This window comes from Dipodomys spectabilis, unplaced genomic scaffold, assembly GCF_019054845.1.
Source record: "Dipodomys spectabilis isolate Male_0828 unplaced genomic scaffold, ASM1905484v1 ptg000178l, whole genome shotgun sequence".
NCBI lineage: Eukaryota > Metazoa > Chordata > Mammalia > Rodentia > Heteromyidae > Dipodomys > Dipodomys spectabilis.
In genome coordinates, this window is record NW_024870855.1 from 3,574,901 (window position 1) to 3,594,166 (window position 19,266).

General features: G+C 41.1%; 1 protein-coding gene across 1 annotated transcript in view; it reads right to left on the minus strand.

Moving 5' to 3' along the window:
• Positions 1-19,266, minus strand: part of Hecw1 (HECT, C2 and WW domain containing E3 ubiquitin protein ligase 1) — a 173,418-nt gene that overhangs the window by 90,438 nt on the left and 63,714 nt on the right. Inside the window, exons 4-5 of the mRNA XM_042694973.1 lie at positions 11,063-11,138; positions 9,002-9,171 (exon numbers count right to left, since the gene is read on the minus strand). Coding sequence (XP_042550907.1) covers positions 9,002-9,171; positions 11,063-11,138 — 246 coding nt within the window. The remainder of the gene's footprint in view (positions 1-9,001; positions 9,172-11,062; positions 11,139-19,266) is intronic.

The following is a 19,266-nucleotide window of genomic DNA, read 5'->3' on the forward strand; positions in this document are numbered from 1 at the left end:
TTTCTTTTCCAGCACTATACCCAGATATCAATCTCTTCCCTTGGCTCTTGGAGTCCAGGTAAATCCCCAGCTAGGTCAGGCACTGTTTTAAAAAAAGCAGTGAGTAGCCCTGAAAAAGTAAAAATGTTTGTTTAGGGACAAGCTACTTGCACCAATGACCCTAATGCTAAGGGGGTAGATTTTGCCTAGCTCTATTTGTTGACCTAGCCTTTAATTCAAACCTCAGTCACTGGAGTGAAATAATGGTGATTTTTTTTTTTTTTTTTTGTCTGATCGTGGGCCCTGAACTCTGGGCCTGGGCACTGTCCCTCAGCTCTTCAGCTCAAGGCTAGCACTCTACCACTTGAGCTACAGCGCCACTTCCGGCTTTTTTTTTTCTGCTTATGTGGTGCTGAGGAATCGAACCCAGGGCCTCAGGCATGCAAGGCAAGCCCTCTACCACTGAGCCAGCCCCAGCCCCTGGTGATTTTTATTTCTAGCTCTGCATAGTGACTTTCTGGACTTGGTCAATCACCACCTCTCTGAACTTCAGCGTCTTCACTGTACAATGAGAAGGTAATGCTCATGTTGTGTGACGTAGAGTTCATTCCTTATTCATGGAGTAGGAGACCTCTGGCCCACAGGCCCCCAAATCATTTGGCACATGCTTTTTGTATGCTTTTCATCAGCTGTCCATGGTCCTCTGCGTGTATTGCTAATCTTGTATGGCCCTTGCATGATATTACAAATGTCTAAATGGCCCTTGGAAGATGAAAGGTTCCTCCCCCATACTACCGTCTCCTTCCTCCTTTTGAGTCTTCAATGATTGGACTGCCTTCAAATTTATTTACTCAGTTCAGCTGGCCTTTATTAGCCATTAATTCTGTATAGTTTCTCATTGTAATCTATAGGCTTGTTTCAAATACTTACTGCACAGGCACAGCTACCTTTCTTACTACAACACCCACTCAGTCTTTGTATCCATGGAAACGACCTGCTTATTGATAAAAAGAGAAATTGTGAATGATATATGCAAAATATGTCAAAAAAGATGTTGTTGCCTCGAGCACTCAGCTATTTTGGCAATCTTAACTCTGAATCCTAGCTCACCTGTCAAAGAAATCAGTGTGAAATGCAAGAGAAAATCTTGGACAGTCTTAAGAGTATGTACTATGGCTAGCTAATTTCTATCTTCATTGTTTTTGTTTCTGGGGATCTCAGAGGAAATATAACATATGGTTGGGTCAACAAATGAATAAGTGACTTATTATCTCTTCATAAGTTACAAAAAAAAAACCAACAAAGGACTCTTGGCATGAAGAGATGAGTAAAGTTCCAAGTCACTTCTCCACTAGAAATCTGGGTTCTGTCTTGTCTCTACTTTAGGAACCAACTGACAGATACCTTGTGTGTGTGTGTGTGTGTGTGTACCCGTGCACGTGAGCACACTGTTCCTGGGGCTTAAACTCAGGGCTTGGGCACTGCCCCGAATGCAAATGAGCCACAGCTGTACTTCCAGCTTTTTAGTGGTTAATTGGAGATAACACTCTTATGGACTCTTCTGCCTGGGTTGGCTTTGAACATGGATCAATCCTTAGATTTTAGTCCCCTGAGTTGCTAGGATTACAGGCATGAGCCACTAGTGCAATCTCCAACTGACAGACTTTTTACAACTGCACAGAAACAACAAAAAGAAAGCTATCCAGGTCCAATGTTAGGGTCATTATGAGCAGGGGTGATTCCTACAATGTCAACATTCTTCTAATTAAAAGCAAACTTTTTCTGAATTTAAGCATAAGTTTTACTTTGGGCTCTTTACCCTGATTTGCACTAGAATCATGTGAGGAGTTTTTTTGTTGCTCTTTATTTGTTTTTTTTACAAGGGTACCATGTTGGATCCCATTCCCCATCCCTCCCACCCCCAACACACACACTTTTATGCTGGTACTTAGGCTTGAACTCAGGTTTTGGGCACTGGCTGATCTTTACTTTTCTTGTTCAAGGCTGGCTGTCTACCATTAAAGCCACAGCTGCACTTCCAGCTTTTTAGTGGTTAACTGGAAATAGGAATCTCACAGAATTTCCCTGGCTGGTTCCAACTACAATCTTCAATCTCAGCCCCAAGTAGCTAGGTTTACAGGTGTGAACCAGCAGTGATCTGGATCTCATTCTTGACTAATTAAGTTATGCTGCCTTTGGGGAGGAGCAGGCACTGTCAGTGTTTAAAGCTCTTCCAGTGACTCTGCTGTGATCACACAGGGTGCAGAAATACAGTTCTGTCAATGACAATGCCGTTAATACCAAATGACATTATTATTAGGAAAACATTCCTTAGAACAAAGTTAAATCTTCCTCAGTGGCCTCTGTGTTTATGTATTTAAGTTACTGATCTGCAGCATATTTTTTCAGACCCCAGTTTAATACTTTATTCTTTAAACATTTAATAAATTACTCATTTTTAAATTAATAAGGGTATGTATGTGTATATACATATATACTATGCCCCCAAGTTTAGACAAAGATGACTACTTTAGTTATCTATAATCATGTAGACATGTAGCATTTGACTGTAGGATCTGAGTTCTGTAGATTGCATAGTTTTACACATATACTTTACTGTGCATTACGGCCTCATTTATGACATTAATTTTCCTCAGAAATAATAGCTTCTTAGTTCCAGTTGAAGTGTTATATATTCCAAATTAATAAAGCATTATTGTATTTGAGAACTTCCAAAGGTAGAATATATATCCATTCAGCCATGTGTTTCTTACATATATATATATATATATATATATATATATATATATATATATATATATATGACTAGGTTGTGTATTGTATGGCTTTTGTTTTTGAAGTTTAAATCAACAAATGTACTGTTCATAACTGGCACACAAAGTTGCTGTGTTTTTTGGGTAAATGATAGCTATTTTCAACTGACAATATCTTCATCTCCACACACACACACACACACACACACACACACACACACACACACACACACACACACACACACACACACAAGAGGTTGGAAAATTGGAGGATACGTACATTTTTACTTGCAGAGTACCCAAATATAACTACTGACTTCATTTTTATATGAAAAAATTATTTTAGGAGACTCTGAAAGAACAGAGAAACTAGGGATTGAAGGACTTAAGGGTAGCTAAAATTAAAACACAAAATCTTTCACATATATTTTTTCTCTTTAAATAAAAAGTATGAAATAATTTACATTTGAATGTCCTACTTATGTTTTTAAAAATAAGATACTTTTTACTTATGATAAGTGGAAATTGTCTCAACTGTGAAGAATTGGGTAAAAGCTGGCTATATATAATTCAAATTATGTTAAAACCCAAATATAAAATATATAGAGAGAAGTCAAATTTCCATTAAAGATAGCAGATATTCATGATCTCCTTTCCAAAGTAGGAAAATTCCACTAAAGGAAAGAAAGCTATTTGGCCAGAGACACTCACTTTGCTGTATGTAAATGAAAATACATTCCATGTGGCCTAAAATTTTAGAATCATATAGCAAAATCATACAATTCTACTTTGTTTATGTGTGTGCTGGTACTGGAACTTGAACTCGGAGCCTGGGTGCTGTCCCTGAGCTCTCCTTAGTCAAGGCTATTGCTCTACCACTTGAACCACAGCTGCACTTCCAGCCTTTTGTGGTTAATTGGAGATACAAGTCTCACGGACTTTCCTGCCGAGGCTGGCTTTGAACTGCGATCCTCAGATCTCAGCCTCCTGAGATCTGATGACAGGTGTGACTACTGGTGCTGGCTCAATTCTACTTTTATAGACAGGTCAACTAATTAAAAGTAAGTTAGCATGATCATGGGAATTAGCGGTTACATATTTGACGGGGCTTATTCCTTTTTCTTTAGCTTCTTTAGACACGTGAAGCCATAGCATAGGCCTCCTGTTTTCTCATGGAAAAATGCAGTGATTCTTAGGTTAACTTGATATTCCTCATCATCTTTACCTTAGAGTTCTTGTCCTTTACTAAAGTTATAATCTTTTTAATAAGGATATTTAATTTCAGTCTACACTGAATTAATTTGGAACTATATCCATCAATCTCTTGACTGTTCACTTAACCCATAAGCAGCTATCTAGCTTTGATGGAGTCTCTGCTATTGACTAATAGTGCTTCTTTTACATTTCCTCTTACATCACACACACAACAGGCTTTCATCAAAAGAAGGGGAAATACTATCAAGTTTGCTCTACTTACATTGCTGATTATCAGATATCTCATCCAAATTTCTATTTTCCAGATGGCTCTCCTAGATTAAATAGATCAGCTAGAAACCAGATTTGAAGATGAAGGGTTTTCCTCCTATAGTTCTTGCTCAAGGTGCTTTTGATTGCTCCTGTCTTGTGACTTGTGTTTCCACTTACAGATGTGCCTGAACCTGATAGTTTCTGCAATTGGCTACTATCAAATTTACACCATTGTATTTTCCAGTGTTTTTTTTTTAGAGAAGCTTGATGGTCCAAATCAATCTTGAAGGTCACTTGAACAGTACACTACAGAGTTGCTGAGAGAGGAATGAAGCAGGATTCCCTCGCAAGCACACCTTGATATGCAGAGTTGGGTGGAGGGGCTCCTTAGGGCCTGACAATTCTGAGGAATGAACTGTGACCCCAGGGACAAGACAAGCACAATGTGGACTGGGTGGGAGCCTAACCTGTCTCCTGTCTTACACATTCTTATCCTGTGCTGCACCCTCTCACAAAACTGAGCAGAATGTGGGTCAGTAGCACACAACAATGGAGGCATGATTTTAGTCACTCAGAATCTTCCCTGCAACAAGCCAATAAAAAGTTCCTAGTACCTCTGAATACATAACTGACCAATCAGTAGAGAAAAGGATAGAAGACCCCAAGACCCCAAGACTTCAGCCCACCACTACTTTATATTTCTTCTTGATCCTCCCATGCATATGTGTGTGTATGTGGTTGTGTGTGTGTGTGAGAGAGAGAGAGAGCGAGAGAGAGCGAGAGCGAGTTCTTTTCTATCCCTTCAATAAACTTTGCATTGTATGAGCCACTTGTTGTCCAGTGTAAGCAATGGATATTCTTCCAGAATTTTTTTTGAAGCCACTGGCCAACAAAACTGGTCCACAGCAAGCACACAATCTGGTTCAAAGTCTAGTTTTGTTAGTGATCAGCTGTGTGACCTTGGCAAAATTACTTCTCTGTGCTTTTGTTTCTTCATTTTAAACGAAGATAGTAATAGTACACACCTCACAGGGTTTTAGATGATTGATTATGTGAAGTATTTAGAATACTACTTAGCATAGCTTACTAGGTTCCAGGGAACTTAGTAAGAAGAGGGAAGGGTGGGAGATGCATTTCAGACAGATTTAAGCAAAGACAAGATATGTGCAAAGAGATGGCTGTATTTAATCACAGGAATCAGACAGGACCAAAACTGCTGAAGTGGTCTTGGCACCAGATCTGAAGTAAGTTTCAGTGAGTAGGGAAGCTGAAGCCAGGGCACTGCAGAAGGCTCACGCAACACCTTTCTTGCTGATGCGTCTCCAACCAGAGTCAGAGCGTGAAACCCAGGTTTTGCTTCTAGTGATGTCAGGTTTTGCTGCTGGTGACAGGGTGTCTGCTGGGAAGGGGTTTTCTTCTCATGTATAACCTTGCAAGGAGAAGGCTTCTTTGGCCCTTCACTTGCTTCCTGCCTGCAATTCGGGTCTGTAGCTTTCAAGTAGAGGATGAGGCCATCTGTTTAGGAGGAGGGGGCCCTGCTGGCTTGCTCATCAGCACACTGTTTGGGTCATCTTTCTCTGTACTGCTTGTTTGTGATACCTGTTAGAAACGGCCAGGCCTCTTCTGCTTACAGCTTCCCCTAGGCACAATCGTGAGCAATACTTGGTCTTAGGCCCTGAGGGTGCTACAGAGAGTTGCTCTGACACCAGACCTTCATGCACTGAAAGCTGTGATACAATTTAGGGGCTGAAACTATAGTTTCAAAGCCACATAAACCTAAATCCAAACCCTACTTCTGCCAGCTTCCAACTGTTTAACCTAAGAAACCTCAATCTGTCCCCTTATTAGGGACACGTGTGATGAGATGAACAGAAATAAGTATTTTAGCTGGTGCCAGTGGTTCATGCCTGTCTTCCTGGCTACTTGGGAGGTTGAGAATGAGAGAATTGCAGTTTGAGGCTAGCCTAGGCAGAAAAGTTTGCAAGATCCCCTTCTCGACCCATAGCTGGGCATAGTGGTGCATGCCTGTCATCCTAAGCTGTTTGGAAGACTGAAGCTGGGAGGATGGAGGTTCCAGGCTAGCCCTGGCAGGAAGTGAGACTTTGTATAAAAATAACCAGCAAGCTGGGCACTGGTGGCTCACGCCTGTAATCCTAGCTACTCAGGAGGCTGAGATCTGAGGATCGCAGTTCAAAGCCAGCCGGGGCAGGAAAGTCAGTGAGACTCTTATCTCTAACAAACCACTAGAAAACCGGAAGTGGCGCTGTGGCTCAAGTGATAGAGTGCTCGCCTTGAGCTGAAGAGCACAGGGACAGCGCCCAGGCCCAGAGTTCAAGCCCCCCAACTGACAAAATAATAATAATAATAACAATAATAATAATAATGATAATGATAACCAGCAAAAAAAAATCAGGGTTAGAGACATGGCTCATGCCTAGCAAATGGGAAGCCCCAAGTTTAAACCCCAGTAGGGCCAAAAGAATCTTCTCTGTTTTGTGCTATGTGGCAGTGTGTGCCCACAGGCATGGAGGCCATTATGAACTGAGATTAAGTTGTCAAATGCTTTGGTTATGGTGGTAGTCCTGGAATGGAACCCAGGCTACCGGCAGGCCAAGCAAGTACTCTGCCACTGAGCTATATCCACAGCCCAAAGGTAAGTCTTATTTTAGAACAATAATTCAAGTATGGCATGAACAAGGCAGAGGACAGAAGTTAAGGGAGCATTTGTCAGTAGGCCACTAGAAAAAAATAATTTTTTCTCTTTTGGATGCTAGTCCTGGGGCTTGAATTAAGGGCCTGGATGCTGTCCCTGAGTTTTTTTTTTCTCTCAAGGCTAGTGCTCTAACAGCTCCACTTCCAGCTTTTTACTGGAGTTTCACAGACTTTCCTGCCCACCTTGGCTTCCAACCACAATCCTCAGATTTCAGTCTCCTGAGTAGCCAGTACTACAGTTGTATGCGCCACCAGCACCTGGCCAGAAAAATCCATCTTAAGCAAAGATTCAGACATAATTTCAGAATGTCAAGTGGCTTATAGTTGACATTTTAAGAAAAAATTATGTTGATAATATAGATTTACAATGTTTTCTGGGACTTATAACACCTTTAGGACTAAATGTCTGAAAAGAAATGGCTTCCCTCCCCCCCCCTCCAGATGTTGTTAATTCCTGAAGCTTCTTATTCCCAGGTTTAAGGAGCTCAGAAATAATGGTGACAACAGTTAGGACAGAAGGACACATGGCTGAAGATCCATGATTCCTTGCTAGTGACACAGCTGTGGTTGAAAGTTGAACTCTGCTTCCCCTAGGTCCTTGTCAAAGCTCCCAAGGGATTTCTTCTGTAAAGCTCAGAATGGGGAGAAGAGAGGAGTAATTAACCTTAGAGAGAAAGTGATGTAATTTGAAAGAGATAATGAAACAGGTGTCTGCTTCCAAATGTCCAATTACACTTTTTTTTTTTTTTTTTTTTTTTTTTTTTTACTAATTTGGCTTTTTAAAAAATTATCTTAAAGTTGTTGTACCAGAGTTGTAATTTAACAAAGCAGTCTATGATATCTTGACCCATGTCACCCCTTTCAATGTTCCCACCCATCCCTCCCCTCCCCACTCCTCTCCTCACTGTTCTTCACTTTGTTGGAGATACATTGTATTCTTTTCTAAGGTGTTAGAACGTTTCACATCAGAGATGATGACTTTCCAATACGAGCCTGCACCTTCAGTGGAACTATATATATCTTTGGCCATAATAAGCACATGAGAATTATCCCAGGCTCTTGATCAAGGATTTACAATACCTCAAATTTACAAATCCCCAGCTGGGATTTGTATCTAGGTCTGTGAGGTTGCATCATATTGCCCTGAACTTCCTGCCCTCCATCCACGGTTTGTAGGTTGGATTCTCAAGCTCCAGCCTACCTGCCTGGCAGCCAAATGAGCTGTATGAACTTTCTAAACCCTCTAGGAAAGAACTCATCACTATGGGGTGGAGCCTGACTGGGGTCTTTGTTGAAAAGCCCAAGGAGACACATTTAGAAACATAGAGAATCCTCTGTTACATATAACAAATGATTTTATATATAGTGCCAGTCCTGGGGCTTGAACTCAGGGACCTGGGCACTGTCCCTGAGTTTTTTGTGCTCAAGGCTAGGGTTTACCACTTGAGCTACAGTTCTACTTCTAACCCCTTTTGGTGGTTAATTGGAGATAAAAGTCTCATGGACTTTCCTGGCTTCAAACTGTGATCCTCAGATCTCAACCTCCTAAGTAGCTAGGATTACAGATTTGAGCCACCAGTGCCCAGCTCCCTGACTATTTACATCAAGCACTAGGCAATTCAATCAGGAGTATTCTAGAGTTTATTAATTCACCTGACCTGGGAAGATGATAATGTTAGGATCTTTGGGCCTGGTCCAGAGAGCCACATATATAATTGGGCATTCTTGTTTGAGGATCGCATACTTGGAAAGCGCTGAGGAGAAGCTGGAGAATGCTCAGAGCAAATGCTCCTCTTCCTGCCTACAGGTTCAGATTCAAATTAAAAAAGAGGCTACGAAGAGTAGCTGTGATGAAATGTTTTGTAATGTCCTGAGGGATTCTTTTAGATCACTCAAGAGCTTTAACCTACAGAGAACATGGCTCCCATCTTAAACCAAAGGTCTTAGAGTCATAGGCTCAGTAGCAAAGTTGGGGACTTCATGAAAGGACCAAGAAACACATGGGCTGGTTGATGGACAATCAGTTTCCTCTGCAGCTTAGATTTCCTTTAAGGGCTCCCAGCACATACCTCCGCCTGCCAAATGGGGTTCACAGTGTTGCCTATAATCTTGGATCTTCTCTCTTGCCCATGGTGAGGGAGGGCAGGGAAGATGCTGTGCTTCCCAGGCTGAATGGAAATCTTCAGATAAGGATCTGGATTGAAAAACATCCCTTTCTTCAACCCCATGGCCTGGAAATCTAGAAAAATAACAGATTACCTAAATATGCTTCAGAGGTACCACACTGGACATTCTTCCAGGAGAAAAGTCCATCTAAAACATGGGACAATCTTTTTTACTTTAGACTGTTTTCCGCCTTGTTGTACACATGGGCCAAAGGATCGACAGAACTCACTGGTGTGTATTCAACTGTGTTGTGGTGAGAAATCCTTGGAATGAAACAAGTGGCATCATGATTACTCTACTTCTCATGAGAAGGCCATCATCCATGGCTGGGCTGGATTCTTCGTGCTCCCCATGCAGTGTAAGATAAAAGGGTTGAGGTGGGAAGTTGAGGGCCATTCCAAGAATGATGGGGGACACTACCGGGACAAATATGACTTGAGAAAGTTGATTGACTCATGGTGTCAGTTTTTCTGCAAGAACTGTAATTGAACATAGACAGCAATGTAGATTTTACTAAGTAAGGAGGAAAATTAGGATAAACAAAGAGAAAGGGTTAAAAGAGCAAAGCTCATCAGCCAGGAGTCAAGAAAACAGAAAACTGGCCTTAGTGGAGCTGGACACCTTTCCCTGAGAAGAGTCTGGACATATCCATGTTGTCAGTTTGGGCAAGATGTTCTGCTCTGTTTCATTTAATAGAAGATATCTGATGATACACAATTTCATATTGTACAAAGAAAAGAAGGGGATGCAGTGGGTAAGGGGGAGGAAAGTGTACACTACTGTGATAATTGGACAAATTAAAATCACTTTTAGTTAGTTGAAATGTGTTTATGGTGTCAAGGAATAAAATTTAAAATTGCTTTGCTATTGGACTATGGGCCAAACCAAATGATTCACATTTTGTAGACGTGAAACAAACTCAAGCAGAGATAACTCAATGAGTAATGGCATAAGTTGTGTGGCTTCACAGAAGTCATTATTGATACATAAAAAGGTCCTGATATTTCCATAGGGCATTTACTGCAGAGTTATTTTGAGTTGGCCAAAGGTTATCTCCATAAGGGAAGTATTCCTCTCTTGTCTCTTACTATATTGTTGTGAAAGGAAAAAGTGTCCTCTTCCCCTCTTTTCTCCAACATAGACAGGCACACGTGGATGTGGTCACTGTATCTGAAACCCTACATTTGCTCTACTTCAACTTGAAAAGCCAGGGGACTGTCTGTCATTCAAGGATGCTCATGTACCTGTGGTGCAGAGGTCTGTGCCCTCTGATCACTGTCATTAGTGTCCTTCCTGCCTTTGTGGGTTTGACCAACTAAGATTATTGTTTTCAAACTGTACTCAACAGGTCAGCTTGGCCTTCAAAACATCATGGCCCCTTGAAGAGCATTTTGATGGAATGAAGTATGTGAAGCCCTGAGTTTTGTGTATCATTTTGGTGCTTTTTTTTTGTTTGGGCCAACACTGGAACTTGAACTTGGTACCTGACACTTTTTTCATTGCTTAGTGCTCTACCAGCTGAGCTACACCTCCAACCCCTAGGGCTTCTTTTATACCTTTAATTCAGACTGAATTTCAAAGTAACAGAAGAGCTCCAAAAGTAATACAGACTCACTGCAATCCCTTTGCCTAGTTTGTTACTGTGTTACAGAACCATGATACCTTTACTTTCCCCAAATTTGAAGCTGAAAGGCAGTTTGCCTAAGTAGTTAGAAAGAGCCTCTAATATTAAAAGTACTACATATGAAGTACTATAATACAAAAAGTACTAAGAAATTATCTTACTCTAAACTACTAACATTACTACTATTAACTAACATTAACAGTACTATTACTATTAACAACTATTATGATTACTATTACTGTTTAGTATTAACTAATAGGTTAGAGTGAAGTTGAAGCAGATGTTTCCTCTTGATTGCCACTCTTGTTTTCTGTGTCAGACCTCTAGGTGAGTAACATACCCGAGAGAGTAAAGCTGATCAGCCTCCGACTTCCCTGCCCTTGGACGGTCTCATCAGAGCCAATGCTTTTAAAAATCTGTATGAAGAAAGAAAAGGAGAGACAAGCAAAACAGGCATTGAAACAGATCTTCACACTCCAACTCTTAACACCAACACGCTCAGCCACAGTTATTTCCCTAGCTACAAGCAAACACTATAACAGTGTTGAGATTTCATTGGGTACTTATTGATGAAAACAGGCTTCCACAACCCAGTGTCTTTCCCACCAATCTGCTAGGGGGCGGGGCAGGTACCTTTCAGGAAAATGGAAATCAACAGACATAATTACAGAGATATTATAGGCTCTTTCTAACTACTTAGGCAAACAATACCTTTTCAGATTCAAATTTGTAAAAAGTATTTATTAAGGCAGGGCCTAAGGCAGAATAATGGTCAATAGATATTTACTGCAGTAATTATGTTGTATTTCTATTTAGTAAAGTACAGTGTTAAACAGCTATATCTCCACTTATTATTACTTAGAGATTTCCAGCAAACTCTGTTCATTAGGGAAGATTGTGAACATGGCATTAAGAAGCTACCCTGATGTCTTTTTTTTTTTAATTAACTGCCTTCCTGGGAAATTTCAGAATATAATTATTACATGGGCTGGGTATAGTCTATTAGCTATTTAAAACCAGAGATAGCTTATTTCTTATCATTGTTCAATAAATATGAATTGATTATTCAAAACAGCTAGAATCCTTGATTATAGTCTCTTCTAGGAAGATTTTACTTAGAAATAATTTTGTGTATTTACTCCTAGAAAGAATTGCTACTTACATTTGGATTATGTTGTATGTTTGCAGAAAATAAAAATCCAAGTATGAAGAAAATCTAGTCTTTAGTACTGAAGAAGGGGAAAAGGAAAAACCAATAATCTCTCATTCAAAGCCCCTTTGTTTATAGATCATGTTAGTTATTCCTTCTCAGGACTTGAAGTTCCCATCAATCTCCTAGGATCAGTGAAAGGACATCACTGTTTCTCACAGCTTCAGAACAAGAGGAATATAAAGAAACTATTAGACCCATTGTCCCATTGAAGCAGGTATCCCTGAGGAGCCCTTGAGCTTGGTTATAGCATGTGAGCAAATCTTGGTGGCTTCAAGTTTATAGGACATCTCAGGAAAGCCAGGGCTGCTCAACAGAAGGAACCAACAGGGTGACATATGGAATGGAACTTGTCTACAAGCGAGTTAAGAGCTTGTCAAACATGCAAAACTCTGTCTCTTAGGAGTCTTATATTAGTTACTTTTGTAGAGCTGTAGCCAAATAGCTGACAGAAACCACTTTATAAGAAAGAAGAATTTGTTTTGACTCATGACTTTGGTGGCTCAGTTTATGGTTACTTGGCCCCTCACCTGGGCAGAAAATCACAGGAGCAGGAGCAGGACATGGTAGAATGCTATTTCATGATACACAGGGAACAGAGAAAAGGGAATATAAGAAGAAATCAGGGCAAGAGATAGCCCCAAGCACCACCTCCCTCCTCAGTGACCTACTTCCTAGGACATCCTACCTTCTACTTTTTGCCACCTCTTAATAAGGTCACCATGAATTAGGAATCCATCAAGGAATTAATCCATTGATTAATCCACACTGATCCAATCACTTCCAAAAAGCCCATGCACTACAAAGGACATTTCACATCAAGTCATAACACGTTTCATTTGATTATAAGACCCAAAGTAAGACATGGCCAGGACTGGTGAGTTACAATGATGGATCCCAGAGCATTAACTTCCTTTACCTTGGAGAGCCCATTCCTTCTTAATCTATTTGTTGTTCCCATCCATCCCATCCGTTAGATGGATTTCAGGGGGGGGGGGGGGGCGGGTCGTGGGGCTTGAACTCTGGGCTTGGGCGCTGTCCCTGAGCTTTTCAGCTCAAGGCTAGCACTCTACTACTTGAGCCATACCACCACTTCTGGTTTTCTGTGGTCTACTGGAGATAAGAGTCTCACAGATTTTCCTGCCCAGGCTGGCTTTGAACCATGATTCTCAGATCTCAGCCTCCTGAGTAGCTAGAATTACAGCCATGAGCCAATGGTGCTGGGCTGACAGATGATTTTTTAAAAAAACATCTGAACATAGATCCTCAGGCTGGTTCACTTCTCTTTTTTTCCCCCCATCAGTCATGGGGCTCGAACTCTGGGCCTGGGCCTGTCCTTCAGCTCTTCAGCTCAAGGCTAGCACTGTACCACTTGAGCCACAGCACCACTTCTGGTTTTTCTAGTGGTTTACTGGAGATAAGAATCTCATGGACTTTCCAACCTGGGCTGGCTTTGAACTGCGATCTCAGATCTCAGCCTCCTGAGTAGCTAGGGTTACAAGCATGAGCCACCCGTGCCCACCAGTTGCTAGACCTTAAGAGCATAATCAGGACTTAAAAATTCCTTCACATTATGGAATTTTCTTCTTTTTTAAATTTCTGTCTGGAAAACAGAAATTTGTGTCAAGAAAACTTGGCCAGGCAGATCACATTCTCCTTATAGTTAGTAACAATTAACTGTTAAAGTTGTTGGTTCCTAATTCTAGTTTTAAAACACCCACACCTAAGCGTGTTCCTTTCTTAGAATATGTTACTTGATAGAAAATGAAAACTATAATTATAATAGAGTTATAAGTCTGGAAAATGATATGGTTAAACTGATTTTCTCAGGCTGGTTAAAATGTAATGCTATGAAAGAATAGTATATTTATTCCTTCATTAAAAAATTATCCACTTAATTATATTTAAATAAGCCTTGGCTGGCTATTCACAGTCTTTTCAAGGAAGAGATTTGTTGTTTATTTTTAAACAACATCAAAAGGGAAGATAGAGAACAGGAGTAAGAGGTTCTTGTGTGCTATTGTTCCTTTGGGTGATGACAGATAGTGACAATGTAGTATGTAGGATGAATCGACTCAGGTGACCCCATCTGAGGTCTTGTGTGCTGTGAGGTGGCATATTCCAGCATGCATTCCCTCTGGGGGAGGAGGGAGGATGCCCCTTCTTCCAAGGCAGGGTCCTTGTGGGGCTGCCAGACTCAGGTGAAGGTTTATAGGAAGTACCATTCCTGTTCCTCCAAGTTAACCCCGTAGAACAATGCCTGGAGACTCCCTTTGTGTACTCAATTATGCCTTGCTTACTCTTTACAACCGTTGATTACTGGGACTGCTCCACATTTGTTGGCAAGGAATAGCTATTCCTGCTTACTGACTTAAAGTTAAACTCTCCTTGTCTGTGTTCCTCAAACTGTTTAACTCTCTGCCCCCTGACTGAGGATTTACTTCTCATGCCTGTATGCTGTATATAAGCATGTGATGTTCCATTAAACTTTGTCCATACTTGCATGGTGTGGTCCTCTTTCTGCCTTCCAGACACTGCATTCCTGGGTCTCACTGTGTGAACAGCAACAGTATTGTATGTTTCAAAAGGCCGGAAAAAGAGTTTTTTTATGTATTCACCATAAATGATAAATGATAATAAATGTCTGAGGATACACTTACCTTGATTTAAGCATTATGCAATGATACATTGAAACATCACACGACATCCCATTAATGTGTACAGATTTTATGTATCAGCTAAAATAAACTTAAATTAAGAGAACAGGTCTATAGACAGGAAAAAAAGACTATATTTTTCAACAGTTACTAAGCTCACAGGGAAAATACACTGCTTAAAACACAAAATTCTACCTAGGTATTTGTCTTTTTGCTAACCTTCTTTACAAAGTTTCCTAAGCACTAGCCTGCTAATATGAAAACAGAGGCAACAGTGGCTGCCAAAAACATTTTCCTGGAAGTGAAAATGGTTGCTCAGTCTCAAGAAGGTTTGACATCCTGATTTCTTATTCAAGAGACACAGTTGAGGTTGAGAAATCTTCAGCAAGCAGACAAATTGTCTACGGTTTGTTGATGTGCACAAAGACTCAACTGAAATAGTTTCACCCTGGGAGAACCTGAGGCCAAAGTCACCTCAGGGAGATGGCTTGTCTCCTCAGGTCAGACCTATTTCCTTTGCTGGGTGGCTTGTCCCATGTCAACCATTTTTATTCTAACCACTGTGCACTGGGTTGAGCTGCCCCATCTGTCTCCAATGAAACATTGTGCTCATAAATGTTTCCACCACACACACAAAAAAACCTATGGCTTATCAGATTCTAAACTGGTGGCTGGTGGGAATGGGTAGAGGATTTGGTAGGATATTGCGAGGATTTGGGAAGGGAATTAAGAGTTGTGGGATCAACTCACATGTTTTCTCTCTTATTCCTGTTCCTTGGCTCTCTTCTACACTATTGAAATTCTACCTTTCCTTTACAGAGTATCCCTGCATGAAAGATGAGGCTGTTTCTAAAAATACTCCACGGTGTCTAGTCACGCAGTCCTACAGGCATGTTGGCCTATTTCCTCCACTTGCAGCTTTCCCAGGCTTATTTAGGTAGGGGCTCTCATTCCTAGAGGCTGCCCTGTACACCCAGAAGTAATGGTGTCTGTTTTGGGGGCAGTGACACTATTCAAAGTTTTGGGTAGAACATTTTATTTTTCAAAACAAAGAAATATAATGCTGAAGGCAAATGTGCATGCACATATAGGCAACAAAGGAGATTTCAAAGATCTATCTGAGCTGCTTCCCTGAAAGGCCCAGTCCTCCACTTTCTTCCTTCAGGTAAATAAAAGCTACAGAGATTACAAGGCCTTTCTCAGGACTGTGGCCATAGTCCACTCATTTTGATATGGTAACTCAGTTTCTACACCTGTAAAGATCCCCAAGTAATCTCAGAAATGTCTACTTTCCCCTAAAAGTTGACAAAAAAATTCAATTAGTAGCTGGGAGCCAATGGCTCACGCCTGTAATCCTAGCTACTCAGGAGGCTGAGATCTGAGGATCACGGTTCAAAGCCAGCCTGGGCAGGAAAGTCTGCGAGACTCTTATCTCCAATAAACCGCTAGAAATCTGGAAGCAGCGCTGTGGCTCAAGCAGAAGAGCACTCGCCTTGAGCTGAAGAGCACAGGGACAGCACCCAAGCCCAGAGTTCAAACCCTACAATCGACCGAAAAATGAAAAAATTCAATTAGTGATATCAGAAATGGAAATTCTTGACTTTGCTAAGGCTTGGTCTGTTTCACCTCATCCAGATAACTCGGATCTGCCACTATATGACAGGTGTGAGACTCCATGATTGACAACAGAATTGAAAAATCAGATGCAAAGGAGCAGTAAGCTGTTCCATACCAACCATCCAAAGTAAAGGGTTATCTCAGAGATCAGCAATTTCCCTAAAGTTCAGTATCGTTTGTGTCCTAAAGTCTGTTAGCATGCCCTCCATCTCAGGTCCTCAGCCCCTCCCTCAAAACCAGTTGATCTGGCTAGGCCTAACTGCAGCTGGCCTTCAGCCCTGGCCATTCTTCCCACTGTACTTCCTGGAGCCATGTTTTACCCCTAGCTCCCAGCTGCATCAGGGGAATGCTGCCTAAGTGTAACTGTTATAATCAGAAAACCCGCCATGGCTATGTGCCAGCTTTAGTGTTCAGCTGTACACACACAGAGGACGTTCCTTACTTCCCGCCCCTAACCCCTGACTATAAATGTGACCCTGAACAAAGGACAGGGGCCATTTTCCCCTCTCCTGTGGGGAAGGTTGCCTGCCTTGTCAGCTCTGCTGGCAATAAAATTCTTTTTTCCTGTATGTCATTATGTGTTTGTGTGGTCTTCCGGGATAGTGGCTTTCAAAGTCTATTGGGTAATCCAATATACTATGAAGCCACCTTGAGAAACAAAATCAGATGGATAACTAGTTAAAGAAAACATGCTAATATTCTTTAGTGGAGAAAGAGAGATTCCTTGTATACCTCTCCTAGTTCTCATGTGGGCTCTTTGGATCTAGAAACTGAATTCATCCAAGAGCCAATCAATGAGAGAAAGCCATAGGAGGGAGTTTCATTAAAGTTGAAAGTTTTGCTAAATTTATATGTATATGAGAGCCTTCAAAAGAACGTGCAAGTCAAATAAATGATCAAAGCATGGTGCTTTTGTCATTGAAATTAGTGAAGGAAGGACAAACGAGATGCATCTCTGGACTTGAGTAGTGAATTCTAGGGATCTTACAGATTTTGGAGGATTAGAGAGAAGTCCATGGAAGTTAAGAGTTAATTCAGAAGTTGTTTATTCAAATGTCTTTAAAAGAATCAGAATGTTTAGCACCGAACAGCAGGAGCTGAGAAACAGCTCATTAGAAGCACCAGGCCTTCCTAGTTTGTGATTATTTCATCTCTTCTAAGACATCTATTGCATTGTATTTTAGCACCTTTGAAATCAAGGTGCAGCTGGTTACTGTTGTATGTATATACTTACAATTGCGAAGCTTTTTCATAGATTTGTGTTACGAAGATCAACGATTGGTCCTAAAGTTTAAGGCACCTTAGAATTGAATCTGCAGTCTTTGTTCTGGCAGTTCATTGAGAAATCTGATGCTGAAGTAGAATTTACACAGCATACTAACCAACTAAAGTTCTTTATTCCCATTTGCAAGGAGATTAAAAATTCAAGAATGGAAGTTGAAATTTCTTGAGATAGGAGAGGGACGGGCAGGGACAAGCTCAGATCTGCTGTGTGGTCTCCACCAACGCAACCAACTGCTGTAATGGTCAAGTTCTTTTCCTTTCCTCTCCATGTTTCAAATGGACAATGAAGCCTAATTTGCTGAGCTCTGAGAGCTGAAAGAACTAATGAGTACAAAACATGTAACACAAAGTCTGGAATGGAGTAAGTGCTCTAAACTAGGCCAAGTTGTTACCATCTATGCTGTTACCTAACCTCTGACTTTTACTGAGAAAAATTACACAAGCAGATTGTCTAATAGAGTTCTCACTTTATAGCTGAGGAACACAAAGCATAAAAGGCCAATCAGAGGAACTGCCTGGGGTCACAGAGCTGGCAGTGCCAGAGCCCAGAACACGGAGCCCTCACCTTGTCATGGAGGGGAAATGAATCTACTTGCTGGGGAATTTTTTTTTTAATTTAATTTAATTTTATTTGTGAACATACTGTACAGAGGAGTTACAGTTACATGGGCAGGATAATGTGTACATTTCTTACCAAGCATTGCAGCCTCCTCCTTTGTTTACCCTTCACATCCCTTCCCAGCCTCCCCCCTCCCCCACTAATCTCAATCCTTCTCCTTCCTCCCCCCCCAGCCTCCTCCTCCCCCCCCCCCCCGCACCAACGTTGTAAAGTTCGTTTTGGACATGACATTTTGTACTTCTCATTGTTGCAACAGGTCCACCCGTATCCTTAAACAACTGGTTTTTCCCCATCTCCTCCACAAGTTATACTGACATCAAATATAGTGAAAGCAAGGGTTATACTGTGGGGGAGGGACATACAAAGCAACAAAGAGATAATCTTATAAATGTGTTAGAAACACATGCATGAAAGAAAAAAACATTAAAATACACATCTAAGGGTTCATTTTCCTGACATCACATTATCTGACCTTTTCCGCTTGACTCATACATATACTAGATATTACAAATAAGGGAAACCATGGGACCTACGTTTCTTTGGGCCTGGCTTACTTCACTTAATATAATTTTTTCCAAGTTTTTCCATTTCCTAACAAATGGGGCAATGTCATTCTTTCTGATGGAGGCATAGAATTCCATTGTGTATATATACCACATTTTCTTGATCCATTCATCTACTGAGGGGCATCTGGGTTGGTTCCATATCTTAGCTATGGTAAATAATGCTGCAATAAACATAGTTGTGCTGGTAGCTTTAGTGTGGTCTTGTTTGTAAACATTAGGGTAAATGCCCAAAAGTGGGATTGCTGGGTCATAGGGGAGCTCTATTGCTGGGGAATTTTTTTTGAAAGGGTCTCGTTCAAGGTAGAAAGCATCTACAGGGAGTTCTGAGTGTATGTCTGATTATTTTAGGATCAGGGTGAACTTAGCCACTCATGGGAACCAAGGCATTTGAACCAGGGCAGTGCTGTGCATTTGGGTTAATGTATACCTCTGGGAGGCATTTCTGTTTCTGAGGGTAGTTAGAAACTTTGGGATGAGTTGGAATGACTTGGCCATCTTTCTTCCTCTACCTTGAATCTCCAATTCCTGGATCCCAGGGGGTACTTTGAGATATTTTGGCATGTAGAACTATCCTGCTTCTGCAGTAACATA